Raw genomic sequence first — 17,865 nt, 5'->3', positions numbered from 1 at the left:
TTTTCTTTTGAGATAGTGGACATTCAATTACAAGAAAGCCCTAGTGATAACCCTAAATGTTACTATGAGATGGAGACATTACTTTTGCAGTATTCCTCATATTTTTTAATATTGGAATTATGTTACTATTTTTTAGCCATGGAAGAGAGAGCAGTTCAACGAGCTGAACGTAGGCGGATCTTGGCAGAAAAGAAGAAAAAACAAGAAGAAGAGAAATTGGTAATAAATTCAGAATGCAAACTGAGGCAAGAAAAACAGTTTGTCTAGATCTTTAAAAATGAAACCTTGCTAATTCAAGCCTCCAGAGATGATAGAGTTAAACCAACTTTTAAACAAATAGCTCATGGCTTACTCACCTGAATTCTGTGACACTTTTAGGAAAATAAGGGGGTGGTGAGACGTCAACATCACTAGCAAATGGGAAGATTGACACGTAACCACGAATATTGTGTTATAGGTTGATGTCTGACCTGATGAGTTTGCAAAGGAGAACAGTTCTTACAGACTTAACTGTCAGAAGTAAATTTTGCATCTCCCATGAAAAAATTAACTGTTCTAACAGTTTTGAAGTGGGAGTGGTTTGGTGAAATAAAAAAAAAAATTTCCCCACACTGGACTTAGTATGTCATAGGTGCAAGACCTAAAAGAACTAAAAAATAAAATCACTTTGTTTTTGCTTTTGTTTTGTATTTTGAGACAGTTTTTTTTTTTTAATATATAGTCTAGGCTGGCCTCACACTCAAGATCCTCCTGCCTCAGTCTCCTGAGTGTTGGGATTATATGCATGTACTGCAATGCCCAACTTTTTTAAAAAAATCATTTTATGCTGAAAAACTAGTTCAGTCTCACCTTCCCCAATAGAAAAGAATCCTTTCAGAGAAACTTTAAGTTATACAACTGATCACATGTTGGTTGGGTTTCATGCTTTTATCACCAAGTGCAACTTTTTCCAGAGACAGTGCAGGCACTTTGGTAGATGCTTGACTTGTTTTAACACAAAAGACCTTCTTTTCATGCAGATGGAGGATTCTGATTTTTCTGCATTCCAATCTCAATCAGGCCCAGTTTAAGGCCCAAGAGGAGGAACGTCAGAAGAGGGAGGCAGAAGAAAAGGAAACTCAGCTTGAGAAAAAACGAGAAGAGAAGAGACTGAAGAAAATGGTTAGTAGTGTCTTTGGTCAGTCACCTGTCTGTGGAGGTCTATGATTTGTGATTTTTGTAGCCTTGCCCACCTTCCCCGCCACAAATCTGTCTGGAATACTCTTCATCTTTTATCCATCTTATTGTGTGAAAAACTACTCATTCTTCAGATTTTATATCATTCACGACTTCTTCCAGGTTAGCCTCCCCTGCTCTTTCCACTGTCCTGCCCAAGGTTAGATTAGGTCTCCCTTTGCGGACTCTCCTCAAGTATCTTTCCTTCACCACATACTCTTGCTATAGTTATGCATCTGTTTTATGGCGCTATTTCATTTCTCCATCCCCAACTAAAGTGTATTCTCCTCAAGAGGAAAAGAGGAGTCTGGTGTTGCTCACCATTGTGTTGGCTAGTGGCATGCCAGAACATAGGAGGTACTCTGCAAACGTGTTTTGAGTGAGTGAATAATGGAAGAAAATATACACAGAAGTAATAAGAGACAGAAATCTTAAATTCTAGTTGGGAAGATAAGGCTGAAATATATAGACTAATTAGAAACAATATGATACTGCCATGCGCTACACTGAACGAAAGCGATCAAGAAGTTATGCAAAGCTAGATCCATAAAGATTTTGGGGACATTAGAGCATTTTTTTAAAATTTTGTGCTAAGTCAGTCTAAGGAATTTCTAAAAATAGCTATTTCATAATTTAAAAACTATGGTGAGGGGTTCCAAAATCACATTTCCCCAATTTGTATTCCATGTAATCCTAATGCCTCTGAGATAGTAAGTTATTTTGAGAAAGTATTAAGTTCTGAAGTCAAATCATTTTGGAGAATGTTGGCTAAGATAAAGTTAAACAAGTTTCCATGTTAGTTGACTTCTCAGAATCTTTAACATACTACCAGACATTACAGGTCTCCAGAAGAGGCACCCAGTGTGCCAAGTAGTCACATATTTCTGATTATGGATCCCTTGTTATAGACCACCCAGTAACATATCATAGAATAATTTGAGGTCAATTATTGTAAAGCAATAAGATAATTTTTAAAATATTTTCTTTCTCATCTGTTCATTGTACAAAATTTGAGAAATATAAAGAAGATGGAAAAAAGACTCTGAGCTTAGTATTGAGTTAACTACTCTTAATATCTTAATATCTGAGTATATCTACTTCTAGTCTTTTACTCAGTGCATATCTTTCTCTCTCTCTGTCTGTACTAGGGTTTAAACACAGTCGTTCTATCACTTGAGCCCTGCCCCCAGCCCAGCTATCTTTTACTAGGTTGGTCATTGTGTGTATGTAGATATATATAGTTTTTAAACTTAAAAAAAATTTTTTTTTTTGGTGGGACTGGGGTTTGACCTCAGGGCCTCACACTTGGTAGGCAGGCATTCTACCACTTGGGCCACTCTACCAGCTCTTAAAATGATTTTTTAAATTTTAAATTCCATCATGACTATATTCATTTGCCAGCCATAATTCTTCAAGATCTTCTAATTTGTATATTGCAGGTCACTTAAAAATAACCTTTATTTTAGAATAATAGAGGATTTACAGAAAAACTGCAAGAGTAGAACAGAGAGTTTCCATGTACCCCTCATTCCATTTGTTATTCCTGATGTTATCATCTTATATTACCATGATACATTTGTTACAATTAAGAAATCAACATTAATACATGCTTTTAATTCCAGACTCTATTTGAATTTCACCAGTTTTCCCACTAATGTTCAAGAAATAATTCAGGATGCCAAATTCTATGCAGTTGTCATGTCTCCTTTGTGACCTCTGGCCTGTGACAGATGGTTAATCTTTTCTGTCTGAAGATTTTGACAGTTTTGAGGACTGCCTGTCAGATATTTTGTAGACGGCCCCTCCATTTGTGTTTGTCTGATGTTTTAATTATTCTGGGCTAACAGAGGTTTTATGAAAGAATAAAATCAAGATGAAGTGTTCTCCTAATCACATCATAGCTTGTGGTATATGATATCAAGATGTTAACCTTGACTTGGGTGTTTTTTCATGTTTACTTGCCATTTATTTGTCTCCCATAATGAAGTTTCTGTTTAAATCTTGTGCTCATTTTTAACTGATTTGTTTATTTATTGTTGTTTTTAAGAGTACTTTAGATAGTCTGGACCAAGTTCTCTGTTAATAGATAACTTGCAAATACTTTCTCCCAGTCTTCAACTTGTATTTCAGTTTACTTAAAGGCATTTCACAGAGGAATGTTTTTAATTTGAATGAAGTCTAACTTATCAATATTTTCTTTAACAGATTGTAGTTTTTGGTATTACATTCAAAAACTAAACACCAAACTGAAGGTCAATCAGATTTTCTATTACTTTTTGTTTGTTTTTTTCTTTGCCTTTTTGAGACAGGGTCTCTCCATGTAGCATGGGCTACTTCAAATTTGCAATCCTCCTGCCTCTGTCTCCCAAGTGCTGGGATTACAGGCATGTATCACCGTGCCTGGTTTCTAGCATAGCTTCTTTAGTAAGTTGTGTAGTTTTACATTTCACATTTTAAGTCAGCTTTTGTTGTTGTGACAAATATCTGAGAGAAGCCATTTAAAAGAAGGCAGGTTTTTTGTTTGTTTGTTTTTTGTTTTTTGGTTCACAGTTTCAGTCCAAGGGCAGCCCTGTTGCTTTGGGCCTAAGGCAAAGCAGAACATTATGGCAGTGGGAGCATGTAACAGAGACTTCTCACCTCGTGGCAACCAGGAAGCAGAGGAAAAAGAGGCAGGGGACAAGATACATCTTTCCAGGCACACCCCCAGTGACCTACCTCCTCCAACCAGGCCCCACTTCCACTTTTTACCACCTCCCAATAATTCTATCAGATTATTAATCCATTGATTAGATCAGAGCCTTAAGAATCCAGTCAATTCCCAAGAGTCTATTAAGTGGCAACCAAGCTCCCTATGAGCCTGTGGAAAACATTTCGTAGTAAACCATAGCAAGTTCTGTGTTCTGTTTGGAGTTAGTTTTGCAGAAGGCATAAAGTTCATGTCAAAGTCATTTTTTATATAGACAGCCAATTGTTCCAGTATTATTTAAGAAGACCATCTTTTCAGCATTGAATTTTGTACCTTTTATACCTTTGTCAAATATCTGTTAAGTGAACCAATACTACTTCTGTATGAGTGTATTTCTAGACTCTGTCTATTCTGTTGATGTTTACGTCTGTTCCTTTGCCAGTACTAAAATGTCTTTGATTGCTGTAGCTTTATTGCCAATGTGAATTCTCCTACTCCATTCTTTTTCAGGATGTTTTGGTCATTCTAATGCTTTTACCTTTCTTAATAAAGTTTAGATGAATCTTATTGATATGTCCAAAAAAATCATACTCTAATTTTCATTAGGATTATATTGACTGTAGACAAAATTAGGGAGAATTGACACCTTAACAACATTGAGTTTTGAGTGCATGAACACAGTGTTCGTTATGTGTATGTATATATGTGTGTGGGTAATACATATTTTCTTTATCATTTCATCTGATCCATCCACTGACAGACACTTAGTTTGTTTTCATATGCTTGCTATTGTGAATAATGCTGCACTTAACATGGGAGTGCATTTGTACTTTCTCTCTCATTGCCTTATGCTATTCTTGCATTATGTCATATTTTGCATTTATTTGTACTATAAATACCCTGCTAAAGTTATTGATTTAAATAGTTATATTAGTGGAATTAAAAATAAGATAATTATATTTTCCCTTAATTTTTTCCAATATGACGTTCTTCACCTCTTTGTATAGATCTAAATCCTTAGCCTACATCAGATTCTTTCTGCCTGAAGATTTTTAACATTTTTGTAGCATAGTCTTCTGACAGTGACTAAAGGAATTGACATTGGCATAAAGACTGAGAAAGTCTTATTTCTCCTTCCCTTTTTTGGGTGTGGGCGATGGTACTGAGGATTGAACCTGGGGCTTTGCATAGTGTTTGCTAGGCAAACATTCTACTACTTGAGCCACACCCAAAACCTTCTACTTTATTTTTGAGGGATATTTTTGCTAGATAAAGAATTTGGGGTTGACATTTTTTCCTTCAGCACTTGAAAGATGTTACTCTATAGACTTGTTTGCCCAGTTTCTAAAAAGAAGTTTTCTGTATTTCTTATCTTTGTTCCTTTGTAGATGTCTTATTATGCTTGGGCTGCCATAGCAAAATGCCATAGAATAGATGGCCTACCCAACTGAAATTCATTTTCTCAAAATGTGGAGGCTGGGAAGTCCAAGACCAGGTGCCAGCATGGAAAGGGCTGTCTTCCTGTTTTTGCAAACAGCCCTGTTCTTATTGTATCCTCACATGACCTTTCCTGGGTGCATATGCATGAGATCCCTCTGGTAATCTTTCCTTATAAGGACTGTAATCCTATCCAGTCAGGGCCCTACCCTTAGGACCTCATTTAACCTTAATTATTTTCTTAGTGGTCCCATGACCAAATATAGCCACACTAGGGGTTAGGGTTTTAACATATGGACCTTGGGGTGGGGGGTACACACATTTAGTCCATAACTGTAGGCAAAGTGGGTTTTTACCCTTACCTGCCTTCAAAACTTAGACTTTGGTTTCCAGCTTTTTGAATATAATATAGCTAGATGTGATTTGTTTCTCGGTTGGCTTGTGTCCCTTCCTTCGTAGTCTTAAGCTTCTGAGACATACACTGGCATAACATACTTGGATATTCAGTAACCCCACCTCATTTTACAGATTTACTACAAGCAGGTTTGACCAAATGTAGTCAAAATAAATAAATCAATAAAGAAATGTAAAAAACAAACATTTCAAATTCTCATGCACGCATAACTCAGCTCAGTTGATGCAGAGAAGCTCTTAGTCCTGAATCATTGGCAATTGTGTTTAAATCTGTGCACCCTGAGCATTGGGGGTTTTTTCCTCAACGGTGGTCTGCTTGGAACTATATATCCACAGGTACAAAGGGTCTACTGTATGTTTTTATGTTTTGTCATGAATTTCAGAATATGTTCACCCATTATTTCTTCAAATATTTCACCTGTTCTTTTCATTTTCCTTTTGGGTACTTTTGAACCAGTGCCTGCTGTGACTTCTCTGAATGAGTTGTATATGCCTGGATGTGTTTGAGGGAAATCTGCTTTACTTCTTCTAGTTGGGCAGTTTGTTGCTCATAGACTTTATCAGCAAATTGTCCAAAAGAGGCACCATGTTTTCTATTATATAGATGAACAACCCTACTGCTGATCATAGAGACGGTCGGGGTGGTGATGGTGGAATCACGTATATTTCTCTGAATAGAAAATATAAGATAAGCCCAGTTGTGAGTGGGAGGAGGCCCTGTGACACAAGTTTCAGGATAAAGGAACTGGAAAAATTCTTCAGGAATAAGCCCATGGCAAACTTGTCCTCTACATTCAGGAAGAAGTTACATAAGGGCAAGACATGGCTGCAGCTTAGTGCCTCTATGAGTCTTATGACAGATGTACCAGTAAGGTGGACATTCATAGTCTCACACCATGGCCTCCTGAAAATAAAAATCTAACCACCTCCTAAGATCCTATTGCTCTGTTTTTGTCAAATGCTTATTTTTCTTGTAATATTTATTACATGGTAACTTTTGTGAGTAGATAAATATACCTTTGTTTGATGGGCAATAGAAGTTTGTGGTTGAAAAGGTAATTTTATCAGAGAAGATCAGGCAAGATTTGAAGTCTTCCATGTGTAACCTGGGCATGTTTAACAATGAGCATGTTTTCTCATTGAACAAATACCTGTGAAACATCTGCTATTGTTCTAGGTGTTATTGTTCTAGGTGTTAGAATAAAGTAATGAAGAAGACACAAAACAGCCCTGCCATCCCCAATCTATGCTAGTTTGGGAAAACAGGCAATAAACAAGTCAACAACTGAAGAAGTAGGAAGGGAGAGGAATAATAGGAGAAAGAAAGATGGAAAAACCAACCAGAGGAGGTGATAGTTGAGCTGCTAGATGCTGAGAAGGCCCTCACAAGGTCCACATGTTAATGTTGAAATGAGTGTGTCAAACATGAACATGCAGCTAGATATATAAGCCTGGACAGCAAGATTGTAAGGAATCTGGAGTGAAAAATATATTGATGTTTTTAATGTGCTAGAAGTAGCTGAAATCAACCTGGGAGATTGTCTGGCTAGAGAAAAGAGTCCAGGGCCAAGTCCTAGGGTATATGAATAGTTAGACAGAGAATGAGGAGCTAGTTAGGCAGAAGGAGAACCAGGAGACTTTAAAATCAAAATGCTGAGAGAAAAAGTGTTTGTGTTAGGGGAGGGGTGATGCCTAATCCAGCAAAATGTTACTGAGCTCAATTAAAAAGACAGACAAGTGACTCTTTGATTTGGGAACATGGAGATCTTTCATGACTTAGACAAGGGTTCTTTCAGTGGTGTACTGGAAAAGGAGCCACATTCCACTGGGTTGAGAATAGTAAAGAAGGCAGACCATGAGTATACATAGGGGTCACATGGGACTAAAATTGGATTTTTTTGGTTTGTTATTGCTTTTTGGTTTTATTTGCTTTTTTTAAGATGGGAGCTACTGGCACATGTTATTTTGATGGGAATGATCTAGTAGTGAGGGAGAAATTAAGTTTAGAGCAATGTTGATTGCCCTGTACTTTTCTTAAAAGAAAACATTTTATTAGCATAAGTTAGTTGTACAGGGGAGTTTCATTGTGACATTTCCATATGCGTTTACAACGTACCTTGGTTAGATTTGTGTCTCCATCATTCCCCTCATCCTCCCTCCCCCATTTAAAACAATTTCACCTGTTTCATTGTTGTATTTTCATACAAGTATATAAAGTACATTTATCATAGTCACCTTCCTTCACTTTCTCCACTCACCCTACCCCCTTCCAATGGTACTTACCTCTAAATAGGATTTATCTTACCTTCCTGTCCTTCATTTTTAAGTGTATAATAATTATTCAAAGGGGTTTTGTGGTTGTATTTCACATATGCATATATTCTACTTTAATCAAATTAACCATCTCTATTATTTTCTCTTTCTCTAGCTCTCCTACCCTCCATTATTCAACAGCTTTCAATGTTTCATTATGTCATCTTCATACACAGATGCAGTGTATTTTGATATTATTCACTCTCATTCTCCTTTCCTGTCCTGCCTCCAACCTAGTCCCCTCAAACAGTCGTACTGTTACAAACATATATACATATATATATAATTATATATATAATCATATATGTATTAATGTATACATTTATCTTTTAGGTCTAGCTTCCACATAGGAGATATAGGTGGGAAAACATATGATTCAACATGATGATCTCCAGTCCATCCATTTACCTGCAAATGACATCATTTCATTATTCTTTATGGCTGAATAAAACTCTATTGTATATACACACACACACACATATATATATACCACATTTTCTTAATCCATTTATCAGTTGTGTATCTGGACTGTTTCCATAACTTGTCTATTGTGAATAGTGCTACAATAAACATGGGTGTAATTTATAAATGGCCCAATGTATTCCTACCCAGCACAACAATAAAGGAAAAAAAAAACAACAAAAAAATCTGGGTGTACAAGTGTCTGTATGGTATCCTGACTACATTCCTTTGGATATATGCCCATGAGTGGTATATTGTATGGTGGTTCCATATTTTAGTTCTTTGAGGAACCTCTATACTTCTTTCCACAGTGGTTGTACTAATTTACATTTCCAACAACAGTGTATAAGGGTTCCTTTTCCCTCACATCCTCGCCAGCATTTGTTGTTTGTGTTCTTGATGATAGCCATTCTGACTGGAGTGAGGTAAAGTATCAGTGTCATTTTGATTTGCATTTCCTTTATGACCAGGGATGTTGAGCATTTTTTTCATGTATTTATTGGTCATTTATACTTCTTTTGAGAATTGTGTGTTCAGTTCATTTGCCCACTATTCATTCACTGGGTTGTTAATTCTTTGGGAGATTAGTTTTTGAGCTACCTTTATGTTCTGGGTATTAATCCCTGTCAGATGTATAGCTGGCAAAGATTTTCTCCCATTCTGTAGTCTATCTCTTCAGTCCAGTGATTTTCCTTTGTTGTGCAGAAGCCTTTTATTTTGATGCCACCATCCCATTTGTCAATTCTTTCTCTTAATTGCCAAGTTATTAGAGTTCCGTTCAGGAAGTTATTGCCTATGTCTGTATGCTCCAGTGTTTTCCCTGTTCTTTCCTGTAGTGGTTCCACAGTTTCAGATCTTACATTAAGGTTTTCGATCCACTTTGAATCGACACTACATTGTACTTCTCTTAAAGTGTCTGTGACTCCTGGTTTTTCTCTCAATGCATAGTGTTGATACAGGTAACATTTAAATGAGTCTTTCTTTGTATATCATTTGTAATTATGTAAAACGTAATGTAAGTCAGAGGGAAACCCGTAGGTAGTATCCCTTTTTAGCCTAAGTGAACTGTGTGTTCTGTGAAACCCTACTGTGTAGGGTTTAATGTAATGTAAGCACTGTCTCTCAAAATAAACAGACTCCTGTTTTGTTATCCTCATAGCAAATTGTGGATAGAGCTACTGTCATACACATCTTATATACAAGGAAATAGAAAACATGATAATATTAATGAAATATGACCAACTCTATTAAGGAATCACTAACTAAGAAAAAAAGAAATACATATTTGAATTAAATCACTGTATAAGAGTACAAAATTTTAACTCAAGTACAGTTATTATTAAGTGTCTTCTTTTATGTTTTTCCGTGGAAGTATATACATACTTTAAAAAAGTCAATTTTTTTCCTCTACAATCCATCTAAAAATGGTTTTCCTTTTGGAGCTTAGAGTAGCCATAAAGTTAGAATTCTGAGAAGATGGTTATACCATAACTTATGTGTGAATGGTAACTGAGTCTTTTGGCTGAGCCTGAGGGCCTTCCAAAGGGTTACAAGTTTGTACCTTTGTTGTAGCTGCCATCATGGTGCTGCAGGGACATTTCGGTGGATGTGAAAGCAGTCATTTCTCTGTTTCATCCCCATTTCACCTTTGCCTTCCTATTAGTACTCATGAGGAAATTGATGGCTTTTATTTCCAGCCATGGCATTCAATAAGTATGTAAGGTTCATGGAATAAAGATTATAAAAGTTATTTATAATAATCTTGATGCTTAATGCTTTAGAAAATGTGGACATTTCATTTTCAGGAACTTACACAGATGTAGGTGATTTGCATTAGAAAATAAAAGCGATCCTCCTTTTACACTCTGATTTAGTGCTCTCACTTTAATTTTTTTTCTTGCAGAAGGCTCTGGCCTGTCAGATAGTTTATCAAACCAGCCAAATCTCCATGGCCCTTTTCTCGACATGAAATTATGGGAAGTAAAGACAAAGTTACTCATTTTGTATTTGTACTCCACAGAATGACAACCACCATGAAAGCAGTCGTCAGTCCTTGCTTTTGCTTTTGTGTATTTCCTAACAGGTGTCACTTGATTCCAGTCACCATTTTTAGTTAAACCTCTTCCTTTTGTCTTTATTATAGGCTATTTTTATGAAAAGAAAAGAAAGAATGATTCCTGTAAGGTAGACCATTAAGTTTCTGTCTTCTTTCTTTCTCCAGCACCAGGTGCATGTCCTCTGTGAGGCACACAAGATGTCTTTTCTCAGTGTATCACCAGGGATTATTAATCTCTTAAGAGGAGGGAAGGCTGTCTGATGATGATCAAATATTTTTAGCTTGTCTCTGGACTTGTTTATCACTTTAAAATGAAAACAGCATAGTAGTAAGAGTATTCTTCCTTGCCCAGCACCTCACACCTGTAATCCTAGCTACTTAGGCGTCAGGGATCAGGAGGATCACAGTTCGAAGCCAGCCTGGGCAAACACTTTGTGAGACCCTATCTCGAAAAAACCCTTCACAAAAATAGGGCTGGTGGAGAGGCTCAAAATGAAGGCCCTGAGTTCAGCCCCAGTACCACAAAAAAAAAAGGAAGAAAAAAAGAATCTGGAGTATCTTTACACTTGAATAAAATTATTTATTTATAAATCTCTACCTCATAATTTAAATGAAGGGGTTATATTATGACTTTTCCATAATAATGAGGAAAAATTCCTGATAACTATCCACTAGATGTTTTAGTTTTAATAACATAGGGACAGGTAAATCATATCTGTGAACAATACTGAATAAACCCAAGAACGTACATAGCCCTGTTTCTTGTAGGGCTCATAGCCAACCTTTTCTGACCCTCTTAGCAGAATTCTTTTTTTAATGTTCCAAAGCTCTATAATTATGATTAACACATTGCTTAGTGGTTTCATGGTCAAATTAAATTCATTACCTTTTGTTGAAATGAAATTTGTGAGTTTTTTTGATCATGGCATTTTTACTTCATTATTTTTTCCAGAAAGAACTAGAGAAACAGAAGAGAATTAAGAGGAACCAAGAATTGGAAACAGTGGCCAAAGAACATTATAAGATGGTCTTGCTAAGAAATAAAGGTCTGGAGCCTTGGAAGAGATTGAGAATGCAAAGTAAACAAAATATCCAGGTGCACTATCCTGCTATTACCCCCCAAATTAGAAAATGGGCCATTTCAAATAGCACAAATACACAATTAGTCTTTTGAAGAGAGGTGATTTAAAAGCCAGAAAGATAAGTGATTTGAGTATGTATATTTCTTTGTTTTGGATAAGAGTTTAGATTTATTCTTCTAAGAACTTTTGTACTTTAACAGGTTGGAAAAACCTAATTTTTTTTTTATTGTAGACCTCTAAGGTAACATGAATAGAGGATTCTCTGAATTTTAGCAGAGTTTGAGGTTATAAAGTATAGCAGTCAGGTTTCTGCTGGGATGAAGTTATATAACAGACAACCCCAAATATGAATGTCTTACAGCTCAAGTATGTATTTATCACTTAGCATATGTGCAGGCCAGTGGTCGTTTGGGTTCATTCTCCCCTCAAGCCTCATTCTGGTTCCAGCTGCTACTCACAGCATGCCACGTATATCACTTGGCATGAATAAAAGACCAAACAAAATTATGTAAACCCATATGAAACCACTGTCCACTAATATTTCACTGGATAAAGAAAATCAAAGGGTCAAGCTCAAAGTCACTGAGGACGGGAAGGAGGCTCTGTCTACCAAACGCCATTGAAACTTATGACATTTCCCAAACAAATTGAGGCAGCACATAGAACAGGGCATTCAAGTAAGTGGTAAGAAGTTCAAAGTATATGAAATGTTACCTTGCCAGGCTGGGATGTTCCACAGAGCACCCTTGTGATGGTCATTTTGGCCAATAATTATGTTTATAAGGAGATTTGCTTAGACCAATCATATTCACAGTACTGGATCACAAGACAAGTCTTAGGAAAATGTGTCCTTGTCTGAAAAGGACTAAGAGGAGAAGGGTTTCTCCTGTCTCTTGAAAGAATGTAACAGTTACTTTTTAAAAAATCTATAATTCTGAGTTGTGTGTTTATTTTGATAGGATGATACTCTGAGCCTTTTAAGTTGGTAAGACATTAAATTATTCATCATGTTATTTTTCTATCAATAGTTTTGTGGTGTATTGATAATACCTAAATTTCAGTGCTGGTGACAGTTCATTCTACAAAACTAATTGAAACTATTGGCATTTCCTCAATTAGACAGTGGTTAAGTACATAATAAAGAGAGGTCTGGTATGGAGTTGCTGTCCAAGTCCAAAAGAGCAAAGCAGGAATGTTGCCAGCCACACACTCCAAAATGCCGTAGAACTGAAGCGATGGTGTTGGAAGTTCATTATTCCGTTTCCATAACCAGCCAGTTGCTGTGGTCTTCATGAGTCAGCCTTGAGAACTGCGCCATGGGAATCTAGCCTTTGTACAACGGGGTCTGTAGTCAAAGCTTTTAGGACATAGTCTGTATCGACCTTAAGACTAATCTTCTCTAGTAGCTGCTTAAATGTGGAATATAATAGCTATAGATTCATTTGCCAAGATGGTGTACGTTTCCTTAAATGATTTAAAATTTAAGAAATAATTTTCTCTTTTCCTTCAAAAAATTATCCAGGTGGCAGAAGAACATCACTCTTTGGCTCTACAGAAGAAAAGCCTGCTGACCTGGTTCCAGTATAGTCAGGAAAGTCTGGTTAGGAAGATGACCCAGGCTGACCAGTTTTATACCCAACTGTTGCTCAGGAGAATCTTCAAGGGCTGGCTACAGGTAAGGCCGCAGTAAGGCGACTGTAAATCCATCTCACTGCTCAATTCTCATAAGAAATTGAAGGAGCTCTGGAATGCCTGAGGACATTACGCCTTTTTTTCCAAGAACAATAAGTAATGAATCTAATTCATAGCTTTGAAATGAATTTGAAAATGTCAGATCGATTTTTATTAGTATGAAATCTTAAGCACATCTCTTCACATAAAGTATATGTGTATAAACTGTAATGTATCATTTTATCTGCTTTTGTTTTTGTACTGGCTTATTAGGGTTTTGTTTTGTTTCATTTTTGTGGTACTGGGGTTTGAACTCAGAGTCTCACCGCTTGCTGGGTAGGTGCTCTACCACTTGAGCCATGCTCCCAGCCCTTTTTACAGTTAGGGTCTTGCACTTTTTGCCTGGTCCTGGACTAGGACAGTGATGCTCCTACCTACCCTTCCTGCATAGCTGGGATCACAGGTGTGTACCACATGCCTTGGCTCACTTCTTATTTTTTTCTCATAGTGCTCAAGTGACTTCAATAGAAACCTCAATTTTATACCTGTTTCTACCCCTCTGGTTCTGTTGTTTTTATAAAACATTACAGGGGATATTATCTTGGCTACCATGTATCCTTTTCTCTTTATGCCTCCAGTATCCGTTGTTCCTTTGTTTTGTATGTTTCTATTTCAATTCTCTCCTTTGTACTGCTTATTTGCTCTCATGGTGTGCTGATATTTGATCATTTTCAGTCCCTTTCTCACTCTCAGTATACAACTGACCTGGAGGAAGAAGTAAGAAAACTTTGTGTACATTTCCTTCAGAAGAAGATTTTCGGAGCCTGGCTTACCATGGTCAGGGAGGCGACGATCAATTCTCAGAGCAAGCATAAGATTGCAGCGGAGCATTGTGACAGGTGAGCTTTTGATCTCTGAGGAAACTCAGACTCACTGACTTCTCAAGTGCTCTGCAATATATTCTGGAACGTATCTGAAAAGATGAAGGAGAGGCTAGGAGAGCAAGGCCTCAGAGACAGGAGGCAGGGTGGGAGTCCCAGCTTACCCATAAACCTCCTGAGACTCCAGGGTTCCCACATATAAAATGAGGAGGTGAGGAGGTGGCCTGCCCTGTCCACCTCACAGAGACTGGCAAGAGGATCAAATATGTGAAACACCCAAACTAATACCTAAGCAAAGTAGTACTGTTTTCTTTGTTAGTCATATAGTTGTTTTTAATTTCTTAACATTTCTTGTGAAATATAACACAAATATAGAAAAGTGCTTAAAACGGCACAAATATAGTTTAAAGAATTTAAGGTAGACACCCGTGTCATCACAACTGAGGTTGTGAAGTAGAACATTGCTCCTTCCCAACAACAAGTCCCCACTGCAGGTAAACTGATCTCCTGACTTGTACCATGAACACTTCCTTGCTTTTGTTTTCACTTTTCCCTCTCAAGCAGGCAGCTTTCAATGCCAGAGCTTAGTTTTGCCTGGTTTTGAGCTTTGCTTATATTTAATCATACTGTATGCCACATTAATATTTAAAATTGTTATATCTTATTTAATCCAGTGTCTTTGGGAAATAAGGATGTTGTATAAAGAAAAGTTTTTTGTTTTCTATCAAACAGGAACATTCTGAATGTCATTATGCATATCCCTTGAGAGTAAACACATAATCTATCCTTTTTTGGTGACTTGGCATCATCCCTTGTGAACGAACCACAGTTAATATGGATGTCTTCAGTGATGTTTCCAGGTTGTGAGATGTGATAGCTATTGTGACATGTACAAGTGTCCTTTCCTTACTACCCTCACATTCAGCTTTCATTTGTGTGTATGTGTGTATGCATCTCTGCTTTTTTTGTGTGTGTGTTTTTTTTTTCCTTTTTCTTTTATTATTCATATGTGCATACAAGGCTTGGTTCATTTCTCCCCCCTGCCCCCACCCCCTTCCTTACCACCCTGTCCACCCCCTCCCTCTCCCCCCCCAATACCCAGCAGAAACTATTTTGCCCTTATTTCTAATTTTGTTGTAGAGAGCATCTCTGCTCTTTATATAATAGTTTTCTTATCTTGTTACACTAGGATGCCCGCTACTAGAAAAAAAACTGCTCATCCTTGTTTAATTTGTAGGTAGTAGAAATCGGTGGGCTGCAAACAGATGAGCAAATTGATTTTAATTTTGTCTAAAATAGATATTCAATAAATGAGTGTATTCTCAGGACTTACCTTTGAATTATATGCTGCAGCTTTAAAGGCTAGGACTCAATATACATGTGACCCTGGACAAATAACCTTTTGAGGCTCTCTGTTCCTCTTTTATAAAATGAGGATAACAGCAGAACCTGTTTTTGACTTAAACAATATTGTAAATATTCTTAATCCACAGCTAGCTTAGCCCAGAAGAAGAGTTAATTTGTTTTGAGTTGAGCATCATTGTGACTGCATTTTTATCAAGCATCCTTTTCACTGCCTTTGTTTTCTTTGTTCTCAGCCATTATATACAGGCTGACATTCATTTCAGGACTTCACACAAACCATCTCATCTGATCACAGTGTCACCCAGGGGTGGGGGCAGATGCCATCATTTACACTTTCAGATAAGAAAACAAGTACAGACAAGTAGGTGAATTGCCCAACTTAATAGATAGCACATGGTGGCTCTCTGGACTCCATACCAGGTTTTCTGACTTCAAAACATCCTCTTCTTCTTTTTTAATTAGTGTATATTAATTATAGAAAGGGGTTTCATTTTGACATTTCCAAAGTACTTCAATCATATACTTACTCCCAAATAGTCCCCACTTTGCATTCATGTTATTTATATATATATATATATATATATATATATATATATATATATATATTTTAGGTCTAGATTGCACAGATGAGAGAGACATGTGATATTTGTCTTTCTTAGTCTGGCTTATATTGCTTAACATGATGGTCTCCAGTTCCATCCATTTTCCTACATACAACATAATTTCATTCTTCATTATGGCTGTATAATACTACCTCATGTATATATACCACATTTTCTTAATCTGTTCATCAGTTGTGAGGGACATAGGCCAATTCCATAGCTTGGCTATTGTGAATAGTGCTGTTATAAATATGGGTGTCCCAATGGGTGTATAATACTCTATTGTATGTTGACTTAAATTCCTTTGGATATATATCCATGAGTGGCATAGCAGGATCATAGAGTAGTTCTCTTTATAGTTTTTTGAGGAGCCTCCATACTGCTTCCAGAGTGGCTGCATTAATTTACATGCCCACCAACAGTGTGTAAGGCTTCCTTCCTCCAACACACACCACATCATCACCAGCATTTGTTATGGTTTCAAAATATCATCCTCTTGATACATCAGTCTTCCTCCCCATTTTCCTGATTCACCATCATTTGTAAGCTGTAAATATATAGTAAGATAGTGTTCCTTTTCAGGGTCTGAAGTTATGAAATCAGCACAGAAACCCACGTAATTGATAAGAAATGAATTCTCAGCCAATATCTACTTGATATAAAAGCGTCACTGTGACTGTCTCTTCCTGCTCTGCTCTTTGTCCATGTGCTCAAAGCTCACTTCAGCTTCCAGACTTTCACATGCCCTGGTCTCTCTCATCATTCAGTTCTGCTCTAGTGTCCCCTCCTGAAAAGCCGACTTGGGTTGCTGTCCTATTTCTTTCCCCACAGGGGCAGAGACTTTGGTAAGGTAGAATAGTAGGGGCTAAAATGTAGAAGCCAGAAAACTGGAGTGTAACCAGGAGTGGGAGGTAGGGTGGAGGACTGGGAGAAGGGACTTTGGGATGAGTACAGGAAGCTGTAAATGGTAGACTGAATGGATAAAAAATTGTAAGCAATGAAGCAGCCTTTTTTTAAAAGTATTATTTCCACCAATAAAATCAACATTATCCAAAACATCAAACAACCAACAGCCATAAAATTAATGAGGGTTGAGATGCATTTTAGGGCTTAAGAGGCCTGGCTCTGTCTCTCCTTGTGAAAATCAACTTGTGTTTTTGTTTCAACAACGTAACTGTGTTTGTGATTCCTCAGACACACTATGCTACTCTTGCCTCTTTGCCTTTGTTCAAGACATGCCCTCCCTGACTAAAATTCACTTCAGGCATCACTTCTCACCCCCAAATTGGGCAGCCTCCTGTGCTTCCCTCCACCACTCTCCCTGTCCAGTTTAACTGCTTCCTTGGGCAAGAGACTGTGGTTCACCTCCACATCCCTAGTATTCAGATGGAGAGGGTATTAAGAAGCCCTCAAAGACCACACATGCTTCCCTGAGACATAAGAAACACTCAGCTTTCAACAGCACCCCTCCCCAGTAACTATGTTTCCACAACTTGATGTTAAGGTACTTTTATTTATCAACTGAAATCCAGGTTTGTTTTTTGTTGTCGGAAGTGAGGTTACCAGCAGGCTTTTAAAACATGGCTAAAGCACAGGGTCCTCGATGTCTATATCTGTGTCACATTCTGCATGTGATTTTCTAGCATCTTTGCCCAGAGGGTTGCAGCTGCCTGAGTCCTTG

General features: G+C 37.3%; 1 protein-coding gene across 7 annotated transcripts in view; it reads left to right on the top strand.

Moving 5' to 3' along the window:
* The window catches only part of Ccdc191 (coiled-coil domain containing 191), an 82,583-nt gene that overhangs the window by 58,894 nt on the left and 5,824 nt on the right, over positions 1 to 17,865 (top strand). For 3 of the 7 annotated variants that reach the window (XM_074073179.1, XM_074073176.1, XM_074073181.1), the window contains 5 exons: positions 137 to 219; positions 1,060 to 1,161; positions 11,536 to 11,679; positions 13,188 to 13,340; positions 14,072 to 14,235. In XM_074073179.1, the coding sequence (XP_073929280.1) occupies positions 137 to 219; positions 1,060 to 1,161; positions 11,536 to 11,679; positions 13,188 to 13,340; positions 14,072 to 14,235 (646 nt within the window). Of the gene's footprint in view, positions 1 to 136; positions 220 to 1,059; positions 1,162 to 11,535; positions 11,680 to 13,187; positions 13,341 to 14,071; positions 14,236 to 17,865 lie in introns of those variants that run through there. The other 4 variants (XM_074073178.1, XM_074073177.1, XM_074073183.1 and 1 more) reach the window with 4 other exon arrangements.

The sequence above is a fragment of the Castor canadensis genome, chromosome 5, assembly GCF_047511655.1.
Source record: "Castor canadensis chromosome 5, mCasCan1.hap1v2, whole genome shotgun sequence".
Taxonomy (NCBI): Eukaryota; Metazoa; Chordata; class Mammalia; order Rodentia; family Castoridae; genus Castor; species Castor canadensis.
This window is presented reverse-complemented; position numbering and strand designations above follow the sequence as displayed.